The sequence below is a fragment of the Eptatretus burgeri genome, chromosome 5 (genome assembly GCF_056783735.1).
Source record: "Eptatretus burgeri isolate ZD-2024b chromosome 5, Ebu_testis_v1, whole genome shotgun sequence".
Lineage (NCBI taxonomy): Eukaryota > Metazoa > Chordata > Myxini > Myxiniformes > Myxinidae > Eptatretus > Eptatretus burgeri.
In genome coordinates, this window is record NC_140965.1 from 71,901,369 (window position 1) to 71,922,475 (window position 21,107).

A 21,107-nucleotide genomic window follows, 5' to 3' on the forward strand; every position below is an offset into this window, starting at 1 on the left:
CTCATATCCAGATCCGAATCCGGATCTTCACCAAAATCGAAACGATTCGTTCTTGTCACACACTCAACCTGTTCATCAAACTTTGTCTGAATCCGTCCATAACTTTTTGAGATCTGCTCTTCACAGACAGACAAAGAAATAGATTAACGGACAAGGGTGAAAACATAATCTCTGTCTACCTTCGATGGCAGAGGTAATCAGAACTACTCACAGTCTACAAAGCCTTTGGAAGTAGCTCAAAAGAGGACTGATCTGCCTTTTGAGCTGGCACATGAGCATCTGTCTCTCCGAGATTCTGTGGAATCTAAAGCTTGCAACATTGTTGGAATCACCCATGATGAAACAAAACCACTAGGTTTGTTGTTCTCACATCGCAAGCAATTCAGTGGTCCCTCTTTTTTTTCCACTTATTCTTCGATATCGCTCCCTCTGTTTTCTCAGTTCTCCGACCTTTGGGGGTGGGGGGGGAGCGAAGGAGAGGTGCAGAAAATTTATTTTGTGCCCGTAGTTGGTAATATCCCCTCCCTCTGGCAAGAGTTAGTAAACCACGTGCATTGTGTCATACGCACAGGCAGAAATCATAAGTCTTCTCCCCATCCTTGCCTGAGTTTGGGGAGGGGGGATTTTGTTCCCACGACCCGACCCTAGGTATCCCCAGCACGTTTGTAAAATTGGTGGCGATTTACAAAGCCATTTTCCATTATACAAGGTTCAGACATGCACACATGCATACATACCATACTCTGTGCAGAGCATTGGTGCTGCCTCAGCAATCACATTGGCTATTGGGCACAATACTGGACGGATCGCCACTCCAACACAGGATACCAGCAAACTGGCACTCATTTTGTGAACCTCAGAAGGATGTCAGGCAGAGTCAACCCCACCTGGTATAAATTCAACAGTAAAGTGGGATTTGAACTCATTTGATCCTGGGATCCCAAACCCACTACCCTAACCATTAAGCCAACACCAGGCATAATACATGCATACATGCATTCATACGAGGATGAGTCACCCTTTCAAGATCAGGTTATTTAGACTTTCATAAAACATCAAGAAGATGGTTGTTTAAAGCTGAAGCAAAAACTTTAACTCGGGATTGCAACACAACCATGACTCACCTATCCACTGGTGGATGAAAATAGACGATTTTTCAGATAAAAATTGATGATTTTAGAAGTTTGACTTTGAGTTCACCTTTGACCTTTTGATCTCAAAAATAGTTGCTTTCCCAATTCAGTGGGTCAAATGACCTGATTTCCTTGTTTAAGATCTGCAAGAGCCTGCGAATACTTTATACACTGCGTAGTCCCATGGAGACTATGGCTCCTTTGTATATTACTTTCCATACTGCATTCGGAATATAAATATTTAAATGCAAGTAGCTCGATTTCCGACAGAGAATCACCTTCAAACAAGGAAGTGCCGAGGCGCAAGCCAAGCTCCTCTCTCCCCACTGAAGATAAACAATAGTCCATCAGTCAAAATGCTGATATTTCATGATTTAACATCAACTTGATTAAGAATTGAAAGGTTTTATTGTGATGTTGACCATCCACATGTGTGCCTTTCCTTGTTCTCCCTGTCCCTCTTTGTTTCTTTTGATTCGAAAGCTGTCAATTTTGTTGTTGTCTGTTTGTTACTTACAAAATCGAAAAGTTTTCAAGTACTGTATATTGGCTGGTCAAATTTGTTATTGTGTTTGCTACTTGGCGAAATCTTCGATTTTGTCAAGTTTGTTGGTCTTCTGTTTGTTGGTTTGTTTGTTTGTCCGGTCGTCTACAGCCCAAACGGCTGGACCAGTCGTTCTTAAGTTTTTACACCTGATAGGCAATCCACCTGAGACGGTCCGCGTCCAAACCCCGTCTTAATCGGACTAAACGTCACGACGTGACATCACACAACGTGAAAACACATTTTTGGACATAACTCGGTGACCGGAAGTCGTAGCGACTTCCTGTTGACGCCAAAACAAACTTCAATGGAATATCTAAATGTTTTAAAATGCATGTTAGTACAAATTATGCACAGTTTTCGCAAGCGTATGACGTCAAAGTTTTTAGCTATTGGCGTGATTTTAAAAAATTCTATTCGTTCTACAGGTCACAATTCTTAACCGATTTGGATGAAATTTTATCAGCTGATAGAAATCCACAGTGCAAAAAGATATGTGACTTTTGGTGATGTTCAAGATCAGGATCTGGATTCTGCATCACTTTATATTATCACCCATTATAAACCAATGGGGAATTTTGTGAACTACACTTGGCTATTTCTCAAACAGTTTTGCACTTATTATATTGAAACTTATACTGTCTATTTATGCATGTAATATTAACATGTGTACAAAGTTTGATCGAAATTGACCAAAGGTCAAGGTCAGGGTCACCAAAAACATGAAAAACACACACATAAAATACATATTTTTGTTTTACAACATATTTCAAACCTGATAACGGGATCGTAAAGCTGGTTGAAAAGCAATGTTCCTCGGTATTTTCAAATATTTTCTACGATCAGAATGAAGGCAACATGCACTGATGATAAGTTGTTGAATGTCACATGGTGGCTTTAAATAAGTTGTGAAAATTTTCAATCTGCTGCCGTTACCATGACAACACGCGCCTGATAATTGTTATTTGTGACGTCGCGTCATTTTATTAACGTATCAACAAATAAACACCACACATTCCATGACATTACAGCTTGGACCACCACACGGAAAGGTCAACTAATTTGCCAAGTGTCGTGCTTAGCACGATTTTTCATTTTTTTGTTTGTCTGTTTGTCAATCGCGGACAGGTCACGATTCAAAACCGATCGTCATGAAACTTTATGAAGTTGCAGAGGTAGTCTCAACTGGGAAGCCCATTGATTTTGAGGTCAAAGGTCATCTTGAGGTCAGATTTCTAAAATCGTCATTTTTCATCCGATTTGCATAGTAAAAGCAGCAATTGCATAGTAAATTACTGAATTTGGAAACCAACTATTTTTGAGATCAAAAGGTCAAAGGTCAACTCAAGGTCAAACTTCTAAAATCAATTTTTAACTGAAAAATCGCCAATTTACATCCTATGAACTTGAAAGTTGAACAGGATTTGCATAGTCTATCATTAAATTGGTAAAGCAACTATTTTTGAGGTCAAAAGGTCAAAGTCAAAGGTCACCTCAAGGTTAAACTTATAAAATCATCAAATTTCATCTGAAAAATCGTCAATTTTCATCTTATTAACCCGTGTATTAAGCAGTTGCATAATGAATCACTGAATTTGGACACCAACTCTTGTTGAAGTCAAAAGATCAAATGTCAACTCGAGGTCAAACTTCTAAAATCATCAATTTCAATCTGAAAAATAATCAATTTTCATCTGATTGACCTAAGCTTTGATTCAGATTATCAATTTTAAGGGGGGGGGGAGGGATTTTGTTTGTTCCTTGCAAAATCAAAGATTTTTAAAGTATATTGGTTAGTCAATTTTGTCTGTCTGTCTGTCTGTCACCTTCAGGTCGCAATTTTAAGCCGATCTTCACAAAACTTCACCACATGGTAGATTTTGTCATAAGGAAGAAGCCTATTGTTTTTGAGGTCAAAAGGTCAACATAGGCCAAAGGTCAACAACTTAGGTGGTATTTCTGAAATCCTCAATTTTCATCCAATTGACTTGAAATTTGAAAAGGATATATACTTCAGGTCACTGAATTCAACCAGCCAATTATTTTTAAGGTGAACATCGACCAAAAAGGTCAACAACTAAGGTGGTATTTCTAAAATCCTCAATTTTCACCTAATTGACTTGAAATTTGAAAAAAAATTATATTTCAGGTCATTGGATTCAGCTAGCCAATTACTTTATTGGTCAACATTGACCAAAAGGTCAACTTGGCCAAAGGTCAACAAGTTAGGTGAGATTTCTAAAATCCTCAATTTTCATCCGATTGACTTGAAATTTGAAGAGGATTTATAGTTCGGGTCAGTGAATACAACCAGCCAATTACTTTTGCATTCAACAAGGAACAAAAGGTCAACATGGGCCCAAGATCAACAACTCAGGTGGTATTTCTAAAATCCTTGATTTTCATCCGATTGACTTGAAATTTGAAGAGGATTTATATTTCAGGTCAATAATTAAACCAGCTAATTGTTTTTGAAGTCCACATTGGCCAAAAGGTCAACATGGGCCGAATTTCTAAAAGTGTCAATTTTCATCTGATTGACTTGATATTTGAAGAGGATTTATAATTCAGGTCACTAAATTCAGCAAGCCAATTGTTTTTGAGGTCAACATTGACCAAAAGGTCAACATAGGCCAAAGGTCAACAACTTAGGTGTAGTTTATAAATCGTGAATTTTCATCCAATTGACTTGAAATTTGAAGATGATTTGCATATCAGGTCACTGCATTGAACCAACAATTATTTTTATGGTCAAATTCATTTCGGGGATTTCACAAGTATCATGCTTTTCACAACTTTGGTTCCGATTTAGATCCAGATTCTAGAATATTTCGGTCATTCTTCACCATTGAGAAATAGGGCCAAAAACAATATATGGCAGAACATCTCAAAAGGATATGGACGGATCGGACGAAACTTCATGGATAGGTTGGTTGTGTAACAAGGCCAAATTTATTTTATTTTGGTGAAGATCAGAATCTGGATCCAGATACGAGTTTTTTTATTCCCCGCCGCGTGGCGGAAGGGGGATATTGTTTAATTTTACAAGCGATTCTTTACCATTGAGAGATGGGGCCAAAAACGATATATAGCATGATATTTCACAACGTTGTGGATGGATTATGACAAAACTTGGTGCATGAGTTCATTCGATGATAATAACAAGCCAATTAGATTTTGGTCTGAGTCATCAGATGCCACCTATCAGTGGGAAGCAAAACGTAAACTGTTCAGCCTGGAGAAGGTATGCACTCTACCGTGTGCCGTTGTAGTTATTATTGCAATTATTACTGCAAATATTGGTTAATTTACATTTCTCCTGTCTCATAATGTCCATGTATTTTGCTTTCTTTGATAAGATCTCTTGTACCCCCAAATGACCCAACCCAAGTACACCTTTTTTTCCAGGTTATTGTGATTTTCTTCATCACATCTTTTCATTTGTTAGTTATCGGTTGGTTTGTTCCTTTTCTGTTTCATCCCTGTATTCCCTCCTCTTCTTGCTATGTTTCATTCAGCTAGTGTGCAGCTTGTTCCCTCCCCCCCCCACAACTCTTCCCCACCCCCATGTGTCATTCTCCCCCTCTTCTTGATTTCATCCTCACTTCTACTGTGTTGTTATCTGCTTTCTATTTTGTTCCCTTTCATTCTGCTTTAGCTCTTCCATGAGCCTTAATCATGTATCCAATAAAATATCTTCTTTCATCTCCAAACAGCATCACGTTACCGCCTCAAGGTGTCCACAACTATGCCAGAACTACTGGACGTTTCTGCAAAAAGCATAATCACCAAAGAGGACATTGAAGGAAATCTGCAGTCTCCATCTCCAGCCGGCTACCTCGAACGGGTTCTCGTGAACATTTCAAAGGCTGAAAGCCTTCCAGAGGTCATGTACTTTGCAATGTGGGCTTACGACCAGACCAACCTTGAATCTGAAATGTCAAACATGGCACGCGTGTACCCACTATCGATTTCCAAAGCAGAAGTGAACTTTACTTCTCGTCGTGAGCGCACAGTGATCGTCCCAAAAATAGATAAAAACAAATTCCCGTTAAAAATCATTTTTGGCATTGCGTTTGGGTGTTTCATTTTGGCCTGCATATTGGTGGGCCTTGTAACTGCATTTGTGTGCCGTAAAAGTAAGCCATCTACTGTGGTATAGGTAAACAGTTTTGCTTTCAGGATGTACAGATGACTGAAAATTGCCTTTACTGTTAAAACTTGTCATAAAAACTGCAACACATCAGTTATAGATTGTTAGGAACTTGTTTATGGCATTTTTGTCTTTTAAAGGACAAGTGGCATATTTATATTGACACTTGAACCCATTACAACGATGTGTACGAAGTGTTCACACATGTAAAAAGAATAATTGTGAACTATTGGTATACAACTTGGTTCTTCTTCATATGAAGATGAACCTTTCACGAAGCTTTGTCCAAACGTCACATGATAAGTTTGATTCCTCTCACTTAGTATGTGATTATCTCACTCCTTGATTGACTATTTTGAGAAAAGTATTTTGATGGACTTACTTCTTCGATACTAAGCTAATCAAACTTAGATGCCTTCCTTTCATAACCATAAATACGGTATTCAGTTCGAGTGTAAAAAATGTTTTTGGTTATTATTACGCTTGGTGCTGAAAACACGTATGAGGCTCCATGAGTGAATGAATGCAGCTTATCTGGATAAAGACCAACGCCCAAGGCTTCGGAGAGAAAAATAAATAGTGCAATCGAATAGGCACGCCCAAGAGACAAGCCTTTTTCTGCATTCCCAAAACATCTCATAGGATATGCCATCGTTCTACAAACCCCATCAATGCACAAGTATCCACAAACATGCACAGTCACACAGGTGTGTGTGTGTGTGTGTGTGTGTGTGTGTGTGTGTGTGTGTGTGTGTGTGCGCGCGCACCCACACGCATGCATGCACACACACACACACACACACACACACACACACACACACAAACATCTTTTGATAGTGTCCCACATTCGTGGATGATAAAATGCATACAAGTGTACAATATCAATCCCAAATAATCATTTGATTGAGAAAGCAATGGAGCTCTGGAATACCACATTGACATTCCAGCATCTAGAAGGAAAGATTGAAATACCATGGGTGAAGATATGATGCAATATTTTCCAAGGAGACAACCTTTCCCATCTGCTGTTTTGCCTCGCTCTGGACCTATTGAGCAACCTTAGTCATGAGCAAGGACACAGATACATGTGAACATCCAATAGAAGGACATCCAAAGAAACAGCAAAGGTGATACATCAATTGTACATGGATGACTTAAAGTCTTCGCGCTGAATGACGAGGAATTAGCATAACAACTCAAATTAGTGAAACGGTACTCCGACGACATTCAAATGGAATTTGGCCGAGCCAAATGTGCCAAGTGCACATTTCTGCAAGGTAAACCAACAAAAACGGACAACAAAAATTGGCCTTAAAACAACAACAAAGCAGCTAGAAAAGAAGCATCATACAAATACAGTACGTCGAAGTAGAAGAGACCACCAAATATTTCAAAAACAAAAGCACAAAACAATGACGAAATAATATCCACAAAGAATGATGCTGATCCTGAAAAAAAAGAAAAAGAAAGAAAATCAAAGCCATGAACCAACTTATTACATCATTACAACTTATTACATCGAGTTCCAGGCATTACAGGTGACGTCACAGTTTAACCGAGAATGGCACTCGGTAGAGTGCAAACCTCCGCCAGGCTGCATCGCTGAACCAAAATCTAATCAGCTTGTTCTTGTCACCCAACCGACTCATCCACCAAGTTTTGTCATAACTCGTCCACAACTTTTTGAAAGACGGAATCATGTCATGCACCGTTTTTGGCCCCATCTCTCAATGGTGAAGAATCACTAAAAAATTCTCGTATCTGAATCTTCACCAAAATCGAATCCGTTCATCCTTGTCACGCTCCCAACCTGTCCAAGTTTTATCCGATTCCGTCCATAACCTCTTGAGGTATCGTGCTATATACCGATTTTGGTCCTATCATTTAATGGTGAAAAATCACTTTTAAAATTCTAATATCCGGATCCTGATCTTCACCAAAATCAAATGAATTTGTCCTTCTCATACACCAAACCTGTCCACCAAATTCCGCCCGAATCCGTCAAATAACTTTGTGAGATATCCAGCTCACAGACAGACAAACAGACAGACAGAAGTGAAAACATAACCTCCGTACACCTTCGGAAGCGAAGTAATACGTTTGTTTCCTGAATTAACGAGACTTTTCAGAAAAGTCAGTTGTTTTTGCCAGTGATGGCAAGCCCTTACTGTTGGTGGTGGGTTTGTTTGTTTTTAGAGATTATTTAGAATCAATATGACAAAGAACTTAACTCGCTCCACAAAGGACACCAGAAATATGGCCAAGAGGCTCACTCTATGGGATTGGTGTCCCAAGGCGAGTGCTGACATAGGAGGAAGCTGGCTTTATGCCTCCTCAGATTCGGGGACAGTTTTAATCAGACCCCCATTGCGTGGAGTCAACCTGAGCGAGACAGGTCGAGCGTATTACCTCACCATGAATGAATCATACAGGTGCCAATATAGTGGGATCGACTCTCGCAGTTTGTCGAATTGATATAACAAGGGTTGTTATGGGATTTTGGTCAGAACTTGAAACTTTTATCATTTCTAGTATAAAACTAGTGGGTTGTGCCAATTTTGAATTCTCTGGAAACGTTAATGCAACTTCTCTCCGTTTCTGAAAGTAATCCCCCGCGATATCGCAGTTCACCTTTCGCGCCCCCGATTCATCGCGGGTTTTCCCTTGGAACCTAACTAATTTTTTCTGCGGATTCCCCCGGTATATCGCGGTAATAATATATAAAATATAAATTATTTAAGCAATAAATTATAACGCGTGGCGCTCGACCAGTCACACAACGCACGAAAGCGAGGTACGTACAGAAGGTTAAGGTGCTAGATATGCTTCGGGAAGGAAAAAGGTTTGCCGCGGTTGAATGAGCACTGCCAAACTGACCAGACCGGACAAGTCGATCTCCAGCACCTCAAACTCGATCACTGTCAAGCCGACCAGACCAGACGAGTCGATCTCCGGCACCTCGAACCCGATCACTGCCAAGCCGACCAGACCAGACGAGTCGATCTCCAGCACCTCAAACCCGATCTTGCAACGTTACTGAGTTTACCATACTGAGTTTAGAATGTGTTTTCACTGTTTTTTATTCCATTATTATTATTTTCTGTACATTTTTATGCTTGCAAATGCTTTCTTTATGTGTTTAATTGAGTTTAAAATGTGTTTTGGGGAGGCGTCCATTCATCGCGGATTTTCACTTTTCGCGGGGGAGGGGGGGGGGGGTTGGAACGTAACCCCCGCGATAAACGGGGGATTAATGTACTCCATTTAGTGAAAAGTGAACATGCCTTCAAAATTGTATTCCTGATGTAAGGGATACATTACAGCCCTTTCCAACAATGGATACTCCATGAGAGAGAGGGAGAGAGCATTAAACAGTGCAATAAGATGAAATTTGTGGCTTACATTATGAACAACAAGAACTGAGTGCTCCAATGAAATCCTCCTCACAAACAATGGCATCACAACTGGGGATATCAGTACGTACTGTGAACAAAATAATTACACAAGACATGCAGCTACTTAAACAATTTAAAAGGAAAGTTCACAAGCAGGAATGGAAGCAATGCAAGACAAAATATACCATCAGAGATGGGGAATCCCCCGCCATTGAAAAATAATTTAAATCAGATAAGCGTTTTTCCATTTATTACAAAAACATTTTTTTCAAGATGGTCGGCCATCTTTGATCTGGTCACGCCCAAAATCAATAGGGTTCTTCCTTTTCAGGTAGTACATGTGTGACCCAAATTTCAAATCGATATGGCAAACAGTTTATGAGTTATTGCACTCACAGCTATAAATGTTGACGCCCAGCCAGCCGGACAGATGGACGACGGACAGACGACCCGGGTGACAAAAAATATCCCCCTTCCGCCACGCGGCGGGGGATAAAAACTCTATGAACACCATCTTGCAGTTTGCAGGAGACAGGTAGCTCTCTCTCTCTCTCTATCGAGTGTAGCCTGTGGCTGCTGGTTGCATCATTGGTTGGGACACAGCTATGCCGCTGATGCAGTGTCCCCCTTACCAGTACACTGGTACTCATTTTGCCAACCTCAGAAAGATGACAGGCTGAGTCAACCTCCTGGTGTATTAATTCAGTGGCCAGCGGGGCTTGAACTCAGGATCCGAGGATCCCAAGCCACCACCCTAACCACTAAGCCAACACCAGGCTTGACAGGTAGCTAGATGTACTGTATGTGGTTACACTGAATAAAGCATGGACCTATCTTTATGACTCTAACAAGCCTTGAGCCATTTATTAGCATCCGAGGAATACAAACAGAATATCAAAGATGGTGTTGCAAATGCGAAGAGTTACTCCATAGGATTTCTGTTACTATTGGTTTTCGCATCAACAGCAAATTTAAGCTTTGGAAAGAGCCAAACAAATTCAAGGTTAACTCATTAATCACTCAATATTTAGTTTGAGGACCATATTTCAGGAAGAAGTTCGCAACCTTTATGGAATTTGAGTAAGCATAGTGGAACTCGACCGAAACAAAGTATCCAGCCATACGTCTCATTCAAAAGTTGCTGAAATGAGAAATATGCAACAGAATCAGAGCTCGAGCTGTTCCCTTTGAATACACCCCGTTCAAATTACCAGCTGCTTCACCCTTGGATCTTTGTGCTTTATGATCTCCAGGCTCTTGGACATCGACCCCCACTATGGTATCATGTCTTTGGAACTCGATATCCCAGGACGGTGCAACTCTTTGGAACTCATATGCCTCTATGGCAGTGGTTCCCAACCTGTGGTATGCGAGGGCCTTCCAGGTGGTACGCGAGCACTTTCGGGCTCAACCTTTAAAATAAAAATTTTAAAAATTAAAAATTAAAAAAAAAACACCACCGGTGTCCATTGTTTCATACACAGATTCGCCCTTAACACTAAGGTACTTCCTCCGAATTTGTTATCGTGCTTTAACCGATTAATCAAAAGAGTTCGTTTCGTCAAAACATCCGCCCTGAATACTCCACTGTTCAAGCTGCTCTGTGAAGATCTCGGCTCCGACCACACCTGTCTCCTCTACCACACAGAGGTTCGCTGGCTCTCCCGGGGGAATACAACGAGGCGTCTCTTTGAACTGAGGGATGAAATCCTCATATTCTTCACAGAGAAAGAACACGATTTTCAAAAAGATCTGGAGGACGAGGAGTTTATCTCAAGGTTGGCCTACCTGTCGGACATTTTTGGGGTCTTCGACCACTTAAACCTGTCGTTCCAAGGGCCCAACTGCACTGTCTAAGACTTCATCTCGAAGCTGGGAGCGTTTGTCCGGAAGTTGGACCTCTGGATCAAGAACGTAGAGAGCAAACGCTACGGAATGTTCAAACTCCTGACTACCCTTGAGAGCGAGCCCAATGATGAATTTTCCCAAGAAATCGTCCGTCACCTTTCACAGCTCAAGACTGAGTTGATGCATTACTTCCCAGACATTACATGTTGTGCCTACATCACCAATCCGTTTTTCATTGAACCAGGCGATCTGCCTGTCGGGACCGGGGAACAAGAGGAGCTCATAGATATCCAGGCTGACGAGACAGCAAAGACGAAGCACAAGGAATGCTCTCCTATGAACTTCTGGGTGACCATGGCCTCCTCGTACCCGACACTAGCCCGTCACGCTGTTCCCCAGCTAATGATTTTCCCCTCTGCGTGGGAGTGCGAGCAGGGGTTCTCAGCCATGATGACCATCAAGTCAAAGAGCCGGAACCGACTTGCTGCGCCCGGGCATGATTTCCGATGTGCTGTGAGCAAAGTTATGCCCCGCATCGACCAGCTGGTGGAGAAGAAACAGATGCAGCCCTCGCATTAAATTTTGTTCTTTGTTGACAGTTAGTTGATTTGTGTGTTCTAATTGTGAATAAATTGATATCTTATCGAATTGAATTTTTCTGGAACCAGGTGGTACGCGGCGACGGTATGGGACCTCCAAGTGGTACTCGATCAGAAAAAGGTTGTGAACCACTGCTCTATGGTATAAGGAAATTGAAACTCGACTACCCACTCTGGTATAAGGACTTTGGAGACATAAATGTTTGATACAATTGATGAAATACAAGTACATTTCCATAATGTCACAACAACCCTCCATATTCTGCCATATAATGTCACACAGCGCAGTGTAAGGGTCATCATGAAAACTGTTCACTGATATAATTGGAAAGCTGAGATCACATTGAAAGCTTCTCCATGATTAAACAGTAAAATTAGTACTCAACGTTTTTGGATCAGTCCACGATTTTGAAAACGCTTGCGTTTAACCAGTTTGACCCGTTCGAGCAGTCTGTGCACAGTAGGCTCCCTGTGTTCCACCTCTGTGAAGGAACAACGCCCTGGCAGTTAATTTCACGACGGACCGATTGAGAAGAGCTCGCTTATTTCTTTAACGCTGACTTCTGAGACTTTTCTACTGCAGCCATGTCTGATTTTTTGAAAGGCATGATGACACAAGTGAACAAGGGTGTGCAGGTAAGTTTGAACCTCGGACTGTGACATGATGTTTGTGACTTGACATGTTTTCAGATGTTTCCTTGAAATCCAACGAGTTTAGGGGAGACTATAGTTTATCGTTATGTTATAGAAGCAAAGGAACAACACCGTGGGCTGTCAAAGAGAATTGTGCACCTGGTACAAAAATAACAATTTGACGAGTAAACAATAACAGTTGCCTCTCGCAATTGAAGACACGTGTTCACACATGAATGGATGCATTAATTTGGAATAGTGTGGGAGCTGCTGGCCACATGGTAACCACACTGATGGCAAGCAGTGTAACCATCTGTTAAAGAATACTGGAGAAGACAAGACCACTTGTGACCACCAACAGATTAGGCAAGAATTTATAAATCGATCAGTCGCAGCAATAACTCCTCAACTCTTCACAAGTTACAGCGTGGGATCTTTAATGTCCACCAACTAATGCCAGGTGGTTGAACACCTGGATAAACGTCCAACTGAGGGACAGTACACTTTGTGGTACAACGCCCTTGCTGTGAAACATCAATCCGACAGTTTATACTCAGGATGGGAATCGAACCCCGGCTGGACAACTTAATTGGAACTGTGCGCTACCTCTGTACCATTCTGTCCGACTCTGAGTAAACAGTCAGACTGGGGAGAGCAGCAGCACGATGCTTAAAAAGTAGGACATTCTGTTGCAAAGAGTTTTTAAAGGTGAAAATAAACTTGACAGCCTAACTCTAACCCGCAGTGTTTCTTTTATTGCTTTCCACGTGTCCATCTCAGGTTTTTTGATCTGAAACAAAAAAATATCAACTTATCATCTTTAAAGGATTTGCTTCTCAGAATTGTAATTTCACATGACTAATAATGACAGGAGGAACAATGGACAAATGTGGAGATGTGCTGCATATTAATTTTGTTATATTTTATATCAGGGCAAAACAGGGCAAAAATGAGGCAGTCCTCAGATGGGAATGCTAAACCAAATACACCGCTGCACATTAGTTTTGAACTCGTGACCCAAGCATCCCAAGGCAGTCCCCAGATGGGAATGCTAAACTGGTTTCTGGATTGGTGTATCAGATTTTTTTTGCAATCCACCTATCATTTCAACACAACTTTCTGGGACACAAAAGTAGCCCCCTCAAAATCAACGATCACTCTTTTAACAAATTATAACAAGGAACATCGCGCTGCAACACACATCACAACAACATCCCGATCCCACACACACACACCAAACAAAAATACTCAACGTCACTTTTAACACATACATGCCATTCTCAGATCACATCACAAACATTAAAAAAAACATGAACACCCAGACTGAACACACTTCGGGTATTCACAGGCACCGATTTCGGGCACTACAAAGAAGCATCACTAATATCACTAGATCAGTCATTAACTATGCCAGCTCATCTTGGGCCTCCACCCTATCAAACGCACATCTCAACACCCTGCAGACCATTAACAAAAACAATTAAAAAGCGTACTTAATATTTGAAATGTAAAAATCTTGTTATTATTGTAATAAGCACCTTTATATATAACAGAAGGAATGAAATCGTTCAATACAGAGTGGCAGGGGGCCACAAAAGAATGATGTAAAAAAATAATAATCATAAAGTTAATGTACAGACAAGCAAATGATGAGTAAAATGTAAGCTTTGCTGATGAAAAGATGAAAGCAAAGCTAAAATATTTGTTGAGCAAAACATTGAGACATAGTGGTTACACCAACGAAATAATATTAGTTATATTTTTATTATATAAAATATAGACGAACACATTTTGAATTTAAGCATATTTAATTTTTGCATTTATTGAATGTACAGTACAAAGTTATGAAAATAATTCAAGATGTCCCTGGTTGAAAGAGCCACTTATCACTTTGCCGCCAATATCTGCCATAATTGTAAGTAAATTTCAACTACTAATGCATGATGAAACACTTGTTTATGGCTAATATTAAAGAGAATGATGGCATAAGAACTTAGCTTTCAGCGTTCGGCACGAAATGCCATGGTGGGCGGAAATGACGTCTTTCGTTCGTTCATACATGAGAGGGGAGCGTTTCTTGGTTTTTTTCCATCAAGCAATAAATTCAATGGTTTTCACATATACAGTGGGTAGAACAAGTATTTGATACACTGCCGATTTTGCAGTTTTTCCCACTTACAAAGCACGTAGAGGTCTGTAATTTTTATCATTGGTACACGTCAACTGTGAAAGACGGAATCTAAAACAAAAATCCTGAAAACAATATTGTATGATTTTTAAATAATTAATTTGCATTTTATTGCATGAAATAAGTATTTGATCACCTACCAACCAGTAAGAATTCTGGCTCTCACAGACCTGTTAGTTTTGTCTTTAAGAAGCCCTCCCATTCTCCACTCATTACCTGTATTAACTGCACCTGTTTGAACTCGTTCTCTGCATAAAAGACAGCTGTCCACACTCAATCAGACTCCAACCTCTCCACAATGGGCAAGACCAGAGAGTTGTCTAAGGACATCAGGGATAAAAGTGTAGACTTGCACAAGGATGGGATGGGCTACAGGACAATAGGCAAGCAGCTTGGTGAGAAGGCAACAACTGTTGGTGCAATTATTCGAAAATGGAAGAAGTTTAAGATAACAGTCAATCCCCTCAGTCTGGGGCTCCATGCAAGATCTCACCTTGTGGAGCCTCAACGATCATGAGAAAGGTGAGGGATCAGCCCAGAACTACACGGCAGGACCTGGTCAATGACCTGAAGAGAGCTGGGACCACAGTATCAAAGAAAACCATAAGTAACACACTACGCCATCATGGATTAAAATCCTGCAGCACACTCAAGGTCCCTCTGCTCAAGCCAGCGCATGTCCAGGCCCATCTGAAGTTTGCCAATGACCATCTGGATGATCCAGAGGAGGAATGGGAGAAGGTCATGTGGTCTGATGAGACCAAAATAGAGCTTTTTGGTTTAAACTCCACTCGCCGTGTTTGGAGGAAGAAGAAGGATGAGTACAACCCCAAGAACACCATCCGAAACGTGAAGCATGGAGGTGGAAACATCATTCTTTGGGGATGCTTTTCTGCAAAGGGGACAGGATGACTGCACCATATTGAGGGGAGGATGGATGGGGCCATGTATCGCGAGATCTTGGCCAACAACCTCCTTCCCTCACCAAGAGCATTGAAGATGGGGCGTGGCTGGGTCTTCCAGCATGACAACGACCCGAAACACACAGCCAGGGCAACTAAGGAGTGGCTCCGTAAGAAGCATCTCAAGGTCCTGGAGTGGCCTAGTCAGTCTCCAGACCTGAACCCAATAGAAAATCTTTGGAGGGAGCTGAAAGTCTGAGTTGCCCAGCGACAGCCCCGAAACCTGAAGGATCTGGAGAATATCTGTATGGAGGAGTGGGCCAAAATCCCTGCTGTAGTCTGTGCAAACCTGGTTAAAAACTACAGGAAACGTCTGATCTCTGTAATTGCAAACAAAGGCTTCTGTACCAAATATGAAGTTCTGTTTTTCTGATGTATCAAATACATATTTCATGCAATAAAATGCAAATTAATTATTTTAAAATCATACAATGTGATTTTCAGGATTTTTGTTTTAGATTCCGTCTTTCACAGTTGAAGTGTCCCTATGATAAAAATTACAGAACTCTATGTGCTTTGTAAGTGGGAAAACCTGCAAAATCGGCAGTGTATCAAATACTTGTTCTCCCCACTGTATAACACATTAGTTTCACAAATTTCCATTGAAATACTCGGGTATTTCCATCAATTGTCGCCATTTCCGTCTCAGTTACGCACTGCCATCAACCCGACGGCGGTCATTGGCTGTCATTTGAGGTGCGTGGGGGGGGGGGAGATGGGGGGGCACCGGAGACATGGTAGACACCGGGGACATTTCAAACTCGATGCAATTGTATATCAGCGCACGCGCTGTAACAAAGCCCTACACATCATCACAGGTTGCGCATTAACAACACCCATCGAGCACATACCCACAGAGGTAAAAATGCAAAAAATCAAAGACCACTTGGACACGAGAGGTGTACAGTTCCTTGCAATGGCAAGTGCCAATTCCAATCACCCTTGTCACTACATGAACAACCACCCACAGACCCCAAGACACATTAAAGCGACACCACAAAGACACCACTGTGACATCCTCCAAAACATCCCCCAAATGAACAACAGAAACTACGAAAAACACATCCACACCCACATCACCATAAACGCAATCAACAAACTTGGCCCAAACAGCATCCTGGGCAGTAAACCCACACCCATCCATGACACAAACCAATGACTCTCCAGGTATGATCGCATTCACCTTGCTCACCTACGCTGCGGACACCACCCACAGCTCTTACACTACAAACACAGACTCGATGTCACCACTGTGAAGGATTGATAGGTCGCCCCTGGGAGATCGATTGGGTATCTCCGTGCCACGGACCTGTTCAAGCAGAACTGACCGGGCAGCAGCAGCAGCAGCAGCAACAGCAGCAGCAGCAACAGCAACAACAACACCTTTCCGTACATCTGGGGTCACTATCTCAATGGAACACGAGTCCTCACCCTCATTCTTAAAAAAATAACTTGGTCGGGATCATAATTGCAACACCCGGTTTCTTAGCAGTCAGGTTTCTTATCTTCGTTTACATCATTTACTTCTCTCCAATGGTTTCAAGTGCAAAATTGACCCGCAAAGTATTTTCGAAACTTTTGAGAAAATTTGGTTATGCAATGTTGACAAGCACAATTCACAATCACGTGATTTCCACTTTAACACACGTGTTGAAAATCCAGATGGCTGCAAGTGAGAGTACCAGGGGGGTAAAGCAGCAAGTAGTTATTCAATTTTTGGTGAGCAAAAACATATTTTGGTGTTTGATCCAACATACTTTTTATGGAGCATTGGTGCTGCCAAAGCAGCTTCTTGGTAAGGGTTATACTGGGTGGCTTGTCATTACCTTCCCAGCGTTGTTTGTCCGTGCTCTATCCTCTTAATGCTGAGTGTCAAATAAGGAAGCGGTATGTACCACTCGGATGGGGTTTGAACCAGTAAGCTCCCAGATTCAGAGCAGACAGTCGAACCATTACACCACTGAGTCTGGTTAACAATAACATTAAGCCTGTTGAATGTACAGACTATTTGCTGTGCGGTTTGGCGACGATTGCCTGTTAAGGTTATCCGTATTTGCTGCAAATCATGTAAAAATTGAAGAGAAAGTGCAAAGAATGAACCACTCGCTGCAACATTGGTCACCTCCATTAACAACACAAACACATCGCGTGATTTTGAGGATCTCATTTTGACTGGACCCAGAGGTTTCTGTTCATCGTCTCAATTCAGACATGAACATCAACTTTGATAACAAGCTGAATAGAAATTTGAACCACCCTCCTGTATCTATCTACATTGCCAGAGATCAGGAGAGGTAGCCAGGAAAATGATGACAAAAACTATAAACATCTGGCCATGTTTTTGCACAGAACATAGCCATAGGTTTACCCTTCTTAAATAAGTATATAATCAATCGATGGCTTCCATAAATTTGTTCCAACTGCATTGCATTCCTTATAGATGGCTAATGAAGCCATGGGACAGGCACAAAAGACTGAACTGGACCAAGAATTTGTGGACATGTTCAACAAAGTTGATACCACCAAGATATTGTGTGACAACATCATCGCACAGGTGGAAGTGATGCTGGAGTGCAATCTTGGTAAGATTCAGGATGACGATCCCCCACACATCTCCCCCACACCCGGCACCCCAGTTCAACAACTCTTCCTCCTGTGCTATTCAACCCATCCCCTCTCCTCCCCCACCATCCCACCCGCCTTCAAGGACCTCTCCCCTTCCCCACTTCAACCTCACTCCACCCGTCCCCAGTTCAATATAATCATTCTCAACATGCGCTGAATTATTAGCACGTACTGTTTAATGTACTGACTGGCGCTGCATCATGGAGTGTACATGCTGTCCCTGTTTATCATCTCTTCTCAGCACAAGGCTCTGTGTTCCTTATGTTTACCTCATTCAGACATTTATCATCACATTTCCTTTTGCTGCACTTACGTAATTTTTATTATCTGATATTTTCTTTCTTTTTTTATATTCCCATTGGCATATCTGATTAAAGCTCAGGATTACGGACGTCTGTGACACGAGCTCATTGATCCAGCTATTTTTGTTTGTTAGTCTTGTATACAAAGTCGAGGCTCGTGGAGGAGCTATACACCATAGAACGGATCAGGATGGAATAGAACAAAGAGAAGAGTAAAAATAGATGGGGAAACCCCAACAACAGAGACGAGGGACCAAATATAGTGAGACTTGGAGAAATATGGATGTGGGGAAGAAAGTGGGATGGAGGGATGACATGGGGTGAACAAGATTGGTCCAGCCGCAAACTCTCAGGAAGGAAAAACTGGAAACTTGGAAAGGGTGGGCTTGGGGATGGTTAACGGGGTGAGAAAATATCATGGTTTTGCACCGGGGGCGGGGGGGGGGGGGTGAGATGATGGTGAACAGCTGTCTTGAAAACCTGGAGGGAAGAGTGAGATTGAAGACGATGTGGAAGCTGGTTCCACAGGTGCAAAAAAATGAGGAACAAATGAGTGGAGGGAGCAGTGGATCCTGCATTTTGGGAGTTTCACCAGAATGTAGTTGCTGGTAGACCACGTGTGCCCAGCAGAAACCTGGGGGGAAGGGGGGTGGGCAGAGCATGGAAAGAGCAGAGGGTACAAGATCACCAGAAAAGAGGTGGAAGAAGACAGAGACCACTGATCTATCTGTAATGTGAAAGTGATAGGCCCATAGACTCAGTTTCATTTGCAGGAGATTTCAATGTTCTTGAAGAGCTTAGTTTCCATAGCGTCAAGCTGAGCAAGATGTGAGGCAGGAGCACCCGGCCATCGGCTTATCTGTTACTTTTTCCGATTTTGTTTGCATGCTGTGGACGTGGCCATAAGCCCTCTCTCCTTAACATTTGTACTTGAGTGCAATCACCATGGATTGTCAGCAATCTCTGTGATCCTTAAGTGTTTAGACCAACATGCAGTGCAGTAATAAAACATTATGATAATTGTTGATTTTTGGGAATAGCGTATTGTTATTTTGGTGATATCATGTTATAATTTATAATATTTTGTTCTGTAGAATTTATATAAGCAATTGGATGTTTCATTTTGTTTGACAAAACATCTGTGCAGGAAAGGGGGCTCTAAGCTTGTGTGCAGCTCGTAAAAGTCGGTTTTATTACAGGAGCAAAATTTACTGGAATGGTTTCATCATTGATAAAAAAAGAAAATGGCAAGACGAACTTTGAAATCCTGGGCCAGATCTTGAACAAGGCTGGGACTGATGTTGGTGCTGATTCATCTTACGGTGAGAATGGGAGACAAATTGTGATGTGTTGACATGTTATGGTGAGACAGAGTGACATGCAGTGATATCTTAAACTGAGAATGATTGACATTGAACAATACTGATTGTTTACATCTATGTATTCATATTGATCGATGGTACTCATATTCATAGTGATAACATCTATATACTCATAGTCCTCCCACCCAAAAGAAAATAAAAAGTGAAATCACTTTGAATGTCCATCATGTGCAAAACGTCATGTACACACAAGACCACATGTTATCCTTTCTTGCTCTTCCATGAGCCTCAATATGGAAGAGCAAGGGAAACAAAAAAACCTAACTCTCAAGATGATGTTGCTTTTACACCATTAGGGTTTGTCCACTCGACTACATTTCAATGCGAGTGGTGTTTAGTGCAGCTGATATTTCACAACCCGGATTTTTTTTTTATGATTTATGATAAATAAACTCTCTTGTCCATAGAATACGATTCCCCATGCGGTTTTTAAGTACAATACTTAAATTTTAATAAAATTATGATTTTGATGATCATTTTAAAAAATCCAGACATTTAGCATTACTGAAGAAGTCTTCCTAATACACTGTCAAATAATAAGATGACATACATGGTACACCATAGAACGCAGCATCAATCAGCATCGTACATAGCCGTATCGGCGGCCTCATCTTCACCCCGATACTGCACCCTCACATGTCACGCCTTCTCATGCTATATATCAATGTATAGCATGGTTCTTGGAAGTATTATGATGGTGATTTGTGTTCTAGTGTTGAAGTATATAATTCAATGTAAATAAAGGCTTAAAGGTGTAAAAAACAAAACCAATTAATTCCGCGTTTTACTGCCATTTTACCCAGTGTCAATTACACACCCTATCGAACACGTTACATTAGTTGTTCGTGCCTGCTGTTTGTGTCCTTTATAACGTCCTTAAAAACAGTAAATTTCCTGTTTGGAATGGTTTTCAATTTAGTTTGACTGCCAGGCAGGCAGGCAGAGTAAAAATATTTTCTCTCTCCTCTCTGCACATGTGCGATCAGGACAAATTCAGAGCCAGAGTATGGTTAAATGAAAGAGCCTATTGTTCCTATCCATGTTCCTATTAGTGTTCAAAATATTACATTCGATTTAAATAAGCTGTTCATAAACTGACAATCATGAACTGATCAGACAGACGGACATGAACCTATGGCTTCACCCCACTTTTTGCTTCGTGTGTGCAGGGCATCAAAGTATTCGTTTGGCCCATTTGTTACTCCAATCTGAGCATTTGGCTCATAATTCTGGAGTCTCAGGTTCAATTTCCATATTCAGTGTTGATTTATCCATTGTCCTCTTATGTCCTTGCAATTAATGTAAACGTACACTGGTTTCTTCTGATGTCCTTGTCCTGTGTG

The 21,107-nt window shown here is 41.3% G+C and overlaps 2 protein-coding genes and 1 long non-coding RNA gene across 4 annotated transcripts in view; 2 read left to right on the forward strand and 1 right to left on the reverse strand.

Annotated features, from left to right (window-relative positions):
- Positions 1-6,422, forward strand: part of LOC147026674 (calcium-activated chloride channel regulator 3A-1-like) — an 85,952-nt gene extending 79,530 nt beyond the window's left edge. For both annotated transcript variants that reach the window (XM_085882365.1, XM_085882366.1), the window contains exon 14: positions 5,394-6,422. In XM_085882365.1, the coding sequence (XP_085738491.1) occupies positions 5,394-5,839 (446 nt within the window). In that variant the 3' untranslated portion in view covers positions 5,840-6,422. The remainder of the gene's footprint in view (positions 1-5,393) is intronic.
- Positions 1-21,107, reverse strand: part of LOC147026675 (uncharacterized) — a 46,961-nt gene that overhangs the window by 5,145 nt on the left and 20,709 nt on the right. The window lies entirely within an intron of this gene.
- LOC147026676 (endophilin-B1-like) overlaps positions 12,098-21,107 on the forward strand; it is a 29,627-nt gene continuing 20,617 nt past the window's right edge. The window contains exons 1-3 of the mRNA XM_085882367.1: positions 12,098-12,308; positions 17,896-18,037; positions 19,582-19,704. Of these exons, the coding sequence (XP_085738493.1) occupies positions 12,258-12,308; positions 17,896-18,037; positions 19,582-19,704 (316 nt within the window). The 5' untranslated portion in view covers positions 12,098-12,257. The remainder of the gene's footprint in view (positions 12,309-17,895; positions 18,038-19,581; positions 19,705-21,107) is intronic.